The sequence below is a fragment of the Micrasema longulum genome, unplaced genomic scaffold (assembly GCF_059751315.1).
Source record: "Micrasema longulum isolate JH-2025_06_02 unplaced genomic scaffold, ASM5975131v1 h1tg002193l, whole genome shotgun sequence".
In the NCBI taxonomy this organism is placed as follows: domain Eukaryota; kingdom Metazoa; phylum Arthropoda; class Insecta; order Trichoptera; family Brachycentridae; genus Micrasema; species Micrasema longulum.
In genome coordinates, this window is record NW_028279357.1 from 148,525 (window position 1) to 157,565 (window position 9,041).

At 32.4% G+C, this 9,041-nt stretch overlaps 1 protein-coding gene across 1 annotated transcript in view; it reads right to left on the reverse strand.

Annotated features, from left to right (window-relative positions):
- Positions 1 to 8,679, reverse strand: part of LOC148272773 (annulin-like) — a 29,785-nt gene extending 21,106 nt beyond the window's left edge. Inside the window, exon 1 of the mRNA XM_088239586.1 lies at positions 8,276 to 8,679. Coding sequence (XP_088095712.1) covers positions 8,276 to 8,393 — 118 coding nt within the window. The 5' untranslated portion in view covers positions 8,394 to 8,679. The remainder of the gene's footprint in view (positions 1 to 8,275) is intronic.
- Between the last annotated feature and the right edge of the window lie 362 nt (positions 8,680 to 9,041).

Below are 9,041 nucleotides of genomic sequence, written 5' to 3' on the forward strand. Positions count from 1 at the left end.
AGTTGTTTAATCCGTATAATACGGGCTTTAATACTATGAATAGACATAATATATTTAATAGTAGCTACTTATGCTCGTATCATCTGAAAGCTCTTAACTCAATCTGATTTATCAATTTGGCATTATGGTCTACTAATTCATAGGATTAAAACATTAAATATCATACGAGTATATCGGTTTCTCCCAAAACATATTTAGAATTTCGCAATGATTTCAAACATTGTCCTGATGTCCTAATAGCTAATAATTAATCAATTAGGTGTATTTTTTTTTAAATGAAGAAAGGGCATATCATCATTCGTGAAATGTCATATTTAAAAAACTTTTATAACAAATAGAGCATAAGTTCATTCACTGAATACCGTTTGAACATAGACAAAGGAATATGGTTTACTTATAAACCAATTAGCCAAAGATTGCTGTAATTTAGACCTGCGTAGTATGTGCAATGTGCACCTACTCGTCTTAATATTATTGGTACTAATATCCAATACAGGAATTCTGTGAAAAATCTAGGAATAGGAACTAATGGATGAACATCTTTGCTGGCGAGCTCATACAAATGAATTAAGTAGTAAAATATTTTTCAGTCTACGCTCACTTAAGAAAGCTACAAATGTTTTTGTTCCACATGCTCACTCGTAAAAACATTACTACTACCCATTAGGGCGGGTCGAAAACAGCGATTTTCCGATTATCGAATTCAATCAGGGCTCGGTACTTGCGTATTGGAATGCTTCTCGATGAAAAAAATACTTCAAAAAAGTCATAATTTTTAGCACAAAGAGTTTGGAAAATGTTTGAAAAAGTTTGAAAAAATGTCAAAAACAAATAAGTGAAATGAGCGAAAAACTGCAAAATGTTAACGGTAATTTTTCAATACATCTTCTTCGCAGTCTCAATCCTGGGGATTGGTTTGCAACAAAGTCCTGCATCTCGTCCTCCATTGGTCTCTATTTTCTGCAGCCCTCTTCAGCTCGACATGTGAGGCGCAGTTGAAATCTTCGCACACTTGCTCCAAATATTCCCGTCGGGGGCGCCCTCTATAATTTGTCCCCTCAGCCATTCCATCTATGATGTCGTGCAGGAGACCCTCATGGCGCATAATGTGGCCGATCCATCGGGCTCGCCTCTCTGAGATGGTTTTGATTGGATGCCTACCTTCTTCGATTCTGTTGAGAACCTCGTCCTTAGTGATGTGGTCTCTCTAGCAAATTCCTAATATTTACATATATTTTTTAATTGCCTACTTCGTGAGCTCAATATGTCACTAAATATAGGTACCTACATATTTTGTCTAGGATCAGGCAACTGAAATGAAATACTAGCGTGATTTTAAAAGTTTAAAAAAAATATTAATTTAAAATGAAACACTTAGTAATTTTTACAACATAAGCGTTTAATATTTTTAAAAACACAACTAGTTTCGGGTATTCTGAATTACCTATCATCAGGTGTAAATATAAAAAAATATATCCATATACTTTGAGCCAAAAAATAAAATCGATGTAACGCTGCACTGCTAGCTCGGAATTGAGGTTGTGTTGAAAATCGAAAGTTAAAGGCGTCTTCACCATGACGGTATAATTGAAGGTAAATTCTCCTGAGCGATTACGAAGATACGCTACCGATCCGTATCTTCAAGTTTTGGGTGGGTAAATCGATATGTATCAAGGGGGCGCGTACGCCACGGTATACAAAACTACACAATAAAGTTAAATTTGACGCCATAGTAGTAAATAAGTTCTCCCGGGCGATCACTAAGATACACTACCGACCAAGTCTACCATCTTCAAGTTTTGAGATTGGTTCATCGATATGTACCAGGGGCTTAAGTACTCGGGTAATCTATTTAGGTAAATTTCCTGAGGATCCCGGAATTCCGGTAGGGTTGGCAACGCTATCCGTGCCCATAATTTTGAACTTGCCTCGATTCGCTCGAAAACCCGTGTTGAGTCGGGACAATTGTGACTTGTAATGCATTTATTAAAATACATGTATATGCACATACATACACACATACATATGCATATGTAATCATTCATATACATATTTACATATCGTGAGCAAACAACGAAAACTGTCCAAGCCATTTTTTTACAATTTTGTCTACAATTTTCGAAGTCGATTCTCAACATGGTTGACATTAAATATTTATTTAAAAAGGTGTTTTTTCACAGTTAAATATTTCATAGTCCCTGGCCTGGAACCTGAAGCGTAGGACTGGTCATATTACCTTAATGTAACAAAAAAATATCAACATACACTGCGATTGGTGTACCTATGCAGTGTCCTATGCACCATTCGATGGGGAAAGGGAATGATGATGATGACGTTATATTTTACTGAAAAAAAAACCAAGTCCACTTTCACCTTAAATTGTTTATTTACAAAATTTTAAATTGTACATTGATCAAGTTAGTCTAAGAACATCTGCTACAGGAAATATTATCAAAATCATAACACTTCTATACTAACATAACACATTGATTATCCTTTATCTATGTAAAGCAAAATGAAATTAAAATCAAAAGTGCACTAAATAGGAAAATTATTACTTTGTGACTATGTAAAAACTTAACTTAACTAAAAACAATCTTGACTTGCATACAAACTAGAATGCTGACTTGGCCGGTCTTCTTCGTATGCTCTTATTCATATTATTGTTCTAACCTAAAACTTACTTAATTACCTTTGGCCTAAAGCGAACGTTTACAAGTACCTTTGTATACTTTATTTAATCTCGGTCATTTTTAACGTATTTCCTACATTGGAATTTTACTCCTGTTCAAGCGTCAGCTAACATGGTCTTATTAGTCATTCATTTCTTGACGCATTACTAATAAAAACAACGTTATATTCTATTTCCAGCCCGTCTTGAACCTTGTACCCACACATCAAATAGCATGGTGCAATTTATTGTGCATTGTGAATACCAAGAAATATTCCGAATGCATTGGCCGTGTAATTCTGAGGAGCTATAAAGCCTCGCGGCAAGAAATTATTGGGGAGAGCTTTATTACAAAACCCAGAAATAACCCAATTCAAATTATATTTTTAAACCAAGACTAAAGAAACGACGTGTTCCCCTTTAAACTTCTATTAGGAACGATTTTTTCTTTATTGACGCCTTTTACAAAAATAAATTTCTAACTATTCCCTTTTCACATCAAATGGTGTACAGGGCACTGCATTGCATTGATACACCACCGCAGCGTATTATAATCATTTTAGTGGGTAGGTGCAATCAACCGCATCAATAAAGGTTTCAGCTAAAGAGAATAAAAGTATTTCACAAAAATCAACAGATGGAAGAATGAAAGAAACATGGATGTCCATACATAGGCAAAATGGTGAACGTTACAGTGTGAAAGGAAGTGAAATCCAGTCCTTTTCTACAAACATGTTAACAAATTCAAAATGATGTAAATAAGGAATTACGCATTCAATTATGATTATTTTATAAAATATGATTTTAAAAATACAGTATTTATTTTTTACGCCTTTATTTATAATTTTCATCGGCGACCAGGTTTCGTCGTTACCGACATCTTCAGACTGGTGAAAATTATTAATAAAGGTGATAAAACTAAAAACAGTATTATTATCGTTATTATTTAAATGCAGTTCCGCCAATAAATGTCCGCAGAGATACTTAAATTAAAATATATACCATTAATAAAGTAGGTAAAATGAATCAGCCCCACATAATAGGGTTTAAAATGGAAGAGTTGAGGAAATGTTAATGTTTATTTTTATATTTGTTTTTTTTTTCCATACATATATTATTTACATAGAAATATAATTACAAAAATACACTTTAGAAAAATACATCTTAAATTAAGTTATAACATAAATTTGAAAAAATGCCCACAAAAACTTCAGCGTCTGAGCGTGGGCCATTCCTTTTTTAATTATTAAACAGTTTATTGCATATAAATATGGTATGACATGACCATGAAAAGAAAAGAAAAGAAAAACCAAACTAACATATGCTGATATTACGAAAACATGATTTATTTGTAGTATGCATTTTTTTTCTCCATTTTATTGTTTAAACATAATCAGAATGGTAAATGTTATACAGTGTGGCAACTTAAACCAGCCAAAGACAGTCCATAAGCCCTGTAAATGCCCATATTCCTTCTCAAAAATGTTTTTCCTCTCTGTCGCATCAAATTTGAATTAAAATATCTCCTCAGGGAGGAAATCCAGGCTGTCTGCAAACATTTTGATATACTCGTAACATTGTAGATATATCATGTACATTTATATTCTTAATGATTGTTAATTCCTATCTTAAGATTCAGCAAATATGTTTATTTGAAGACCATCGTATTTCATCTAAAAAATTTTCGCTATTCTAAGATAATATTTGTTTTCTTAGCTCAGGTATTGACTTATGTGAAAATTCGTGTGAAAGCATTCAAAAGAATTAATCAATTGAAAGGTCATATTTTTTCTTGTTTGAAACATAAAATACATAACCATAAAGTTCATTAGGAGGATACAGATATATTCATTATAACAATACGCTTTTTTTACTTATTTGAAAAAATTAAAAGGCTTTGAACTTCAACGAAACTAACCATGGCCTTGGCTATATACCAGGGGCGAACCGTTTATAAAACCGATTATGCGCAGTATACCATTGTATTTGACTAACCATAATAATTTTTTACTCTAATTTTATTTACAGAAAAACAAATAAATAATTACTGTTTATTTTTTATCATTTCCACCATTTTTTTTTAATCCTAATATAAATATTAACAAAGCGCGCCCAGCGCCTTCGGTGAGCCAAGAAACTAGCCGATTTTTCCAGCTTATTTTTTCATACGAATAAGTATACTATATTTTGAATGTCTTCACCCCAGTACTGGTTTTTTCTCCTAGATTAAACTTGCAGATAACACCAATTCTTTGAAGATTCTCGATTTGGAAAACAGTATTTCAAACATTTTTTCTTAAGGGCTATTTTTCTTTGAGATGGTACTTTTGACATAAGACCATAATTACTTTCATGCGTCATTTGCAGGACATATGGCGCTAGACGCGGCCGTTTTCAGCACTATTAATTTCTAAAACAATCCGGCCAGTTGACATTTCAATTGAATACCTAATATCGACTGAATTCATAGTGCTATTTTTTAATGAGTTATGTATCAAATAAATGGATAATATATCTATATAATATTATATATCACGAAGTTACGTCGTTTGAGTTGATTTCATGGATGAGAGTTGTTGTATCACACAGAACCACAGAAAAATATCAATTTATAGTATATATTACTTACATTATATTATGTACCTTCTATGTAGGTACAAATATATGATATTTTTTATAGCTTACCTGTAAAAAAAATCACCATTCGCCACTGCCATATACTAATGTTATTTTGCAATCATGATAGATCTGGTTGTTAGAGTTGAACTTTCCAAGGTATTCGTATTGAGATCAATATTATCATTAGACAACAGTGGTTTTTTGCAAGCGTTTTGATGATGGTTGATGATAAATGAAACCGGTTTGGAATCCTTCCACTGATATTTAAAATATATGTTGTAACCATTGTTGTTAGACAAATATAAAACACGCACAGTAAAAATAAAACAACGAAATTATCTGGTATTCGAAGCAAAAGAGAAATATCACGTTGTTTTTTTAAACATTTTTGAAGTACGTAATGAAGGTCTATGAAATACTGTGCAGTAATATAAAAAAGAATTGCTAATTATTAGTGGCATAAAAAATATTTTTAAACTTGTAATTTTGAATTCCGGCAAAAACGGTCATTCCATTGGCCACCCCCCTAATACGTCACGATTCATGTTTATTTGTTCCCGGCCATTAAAATTTGTTTAGAACATTATCCCGAATCTTGACGTCACATCTGCCAAGGCCAAATACGTCTCGTTTTTCTACGAACGTATTTTTATTAAATTTATTCTTTACATTTATGTATGAAAACATTTCTCCACAATACCCATACTGATTTCTAAAATACAATTAATTATTCTAAATCCATTTCATATGTATTTATCGGTATTTGTAGTATGTGATATTTTCCTATTGGGTACTTTGTGATTTTCCATGTTGAATAATTTTTTTGTAATGTTTATTTATTTTTATTAACATATCGCAACAGAAATGGAGAACATTTTAGAAGGGGGAATATGGAAGTCTAGGCATTCACATTATGATTATCTCTGTTGTAATCAAAAAGTTTAATGTTTTTTAAAATTATTTTTTTATTATTTGGTTTTTTATTACTATGAAACTAACCCAATTTTAAAAATTGTGTTTTTAATTTTCATCTACGATTTTTTAAAGTTTTGTAACTTTTCAATTATACCGCTCGTGAAGTCACGATTTAAAGTCGATGAGCTATTCTGACATTTAAAAGTAGAACCCCGTACCTGTCAAAACACGCTAAACGTTGAAAACCGTAAAACCGTAAAATTGGGCTCCCTAGCCTGTTGTGGTGCAAAAATAGTAATAACGAGTGATACTTTAATCCATAAATTTGGAAAATCCAGTGACCAGTTTTATCGCTTTCGCGACATCTTCGAGACTGGTATCTTTATTAAGGAATTTAATGTATTTATACAAAACAGAGGTAAGCATAGATGATGGTTTGGATAGAGATGGATTAAAGTATCACTCGTCTTTTATTTCTATAATAAATTACAATGAACTTCCATCAAGAATTTTCACTTACAAACTTAAATGTAATCATGAATATTAAAAAACATGCTTTTTAGTTTATGGTTCCTCGTCTGAAAATTGTTATGTTATTGTTATGTTATGTTATTTCATTATTAAAAGGCTAATATTACTGAATCTTTGCCGTAAATATATTTTTAAAATGACTGTAAAGCTAATTATGTTACTATTCAGTAGCACCTATACGCATTTTGTTGAAAAATATGGCTTGTTAAATAATGTAATGTGAGTTACCAAAACCATGTGACGTCAGTTACCTTTATTTTTCATTATTTTTATGTACAGATAGCGATTTTTTTTAAACGTTATAGAACAAGAATCCTTTCAAGTTGTCATTATTTTTTTTTCACATGTTTCATTAGAGAAAAGTTTTAGCATTATGTACCTGTGCATAGAACTTCATGACGCATAATGTGACGTGCGTTAACAAAGCGAAATAAATATTTTAAAAATATTTGTTTGCCTTAATTTAATGATTCAATGTTCAATGTACGGTGATACACATAATAAATATTTTGTTACATTATATGGATAAAACGTATTGAAAAAGATTTAATTATGAAGTTAAATGTAACGCAAGTTACCATGGAATTACCCAATATACGTATTCGCAGTTTTTAAATGATTTTATAAAAAATAATCACATGTTTTCTAAATTAACGTAAACTTAATTTGTTATGTGTATATTTTTCTGTTAATATGACATGTACCTACGTAGTATGTCCATTTGAGTAAATTGCTATGGAAGATAGAAATGTGATTTTTATAGTGCTGTTACAAGTAGATATGTATCGTTAGTCTCAGTGCAATCATTGATAAATGCGATACATACCTCAATTTGGGCATACACTCATTACAAAACGCCGCGGAATCACTCATTATCTTTATTAAACAGCTGTTTGTATACAAACATTGAAGCAAATTTAACTCCAATTCAAGGAGATGAACATACTACTACGAACAGGTATTTTCGTATCTCTACCTGTGTTTATTCGTACGTATGTATTTATCTTCCGATGTATTTTTATTGGCCCACGCGTGTATTGGCATGTGTACGTGTATAGGTGCGAACAGCGTACATACACTGATAACCTTAACACCGATGTAACTTTATGTCATGGCTGGAACTGAAGTATTATGCCTATTTCAATGTCAAAATAAAAAGACGGAGTAGGTTGGAAGAACGTCATCGAGAAATATAGACGAATTTGTTAGAAATATTACAAACTGATCATGCAACTGTAAAGTTATCGGATCGTGTGATACATTTTGTTAACATACAATTAATTCATTTACACTTGTTAAAGGCCCGCGTGTAATTTACACATCGTGATTGAACATCCTAATTGAAGTTTTACCTGATAATTTAACATTTCAATCAACATTAATTTACAACTACATAAACCTGTATGCAAGAATTCATAATTTTATCTAATTAGTGTTCAAACAGAGCGTATGAGCTGCGATTTGTATAAATTAATTACCTATACCGAATATTTTTTTATAGAATTTTTTTTAAAAAATAAAAACAAATAGATAACATACCATCGTCACATGTCGGAGGTTTGGGAAGCACCCCTGCGGGGTCCTGCTCTGGCTTCCAAACTTTCCTGAAGAAATTACACCCCTTGCACTTTCCACAACAACTCAAACAATTTCCCATTATTAATGTTTATTCAACTTACTAACAATAAACTCTCCGCGCGACAAAACAATAGTTATCGGATCATGAATCAATAATGGTAATCAAAACTGTATATTAACGAGTCACGATCACCGGTTGATCGGTAAGTGATTTATTTGTAGAGCATACAAATGTGAGATCACAGCGGAATAGAGGAATTTCTAATGCCGTTTGTATAGAGTAGTTTGCCGGCACTTGAAATATTTTTTTCGTTGCGTATTCGAGCACTCTTGTGCCCGTCGAGGACTTTCACTACCGACTGATCTGTAGACGGTCGTATGCACCAGTCTTGTAGCTGAGATTCGTCCGGCGGGGGCGCCCGCCGCGGTGACGTCATTCCCCGCTTATCCCGCGAATCCTACAGGACCGACGTGACGCGTGACATCATCAAGATGTACACGACGAAAAATAATGGAATACTCACTCCTAGGTCAAAGGGAATTCCCGAAACAATTTCACGTGACTAAAAATATTGATAAATTATTTCTGATAATTGGCGGGACGGAAGTTATATCCGTTAGGAAGATATGCGGAACCTCTAGAACAGTGATGAAATAATAGCGTTAGCAATATAATATCAAATTTATTTTACTACTTAAAATGCGAATTTCAAATTTACATACAATT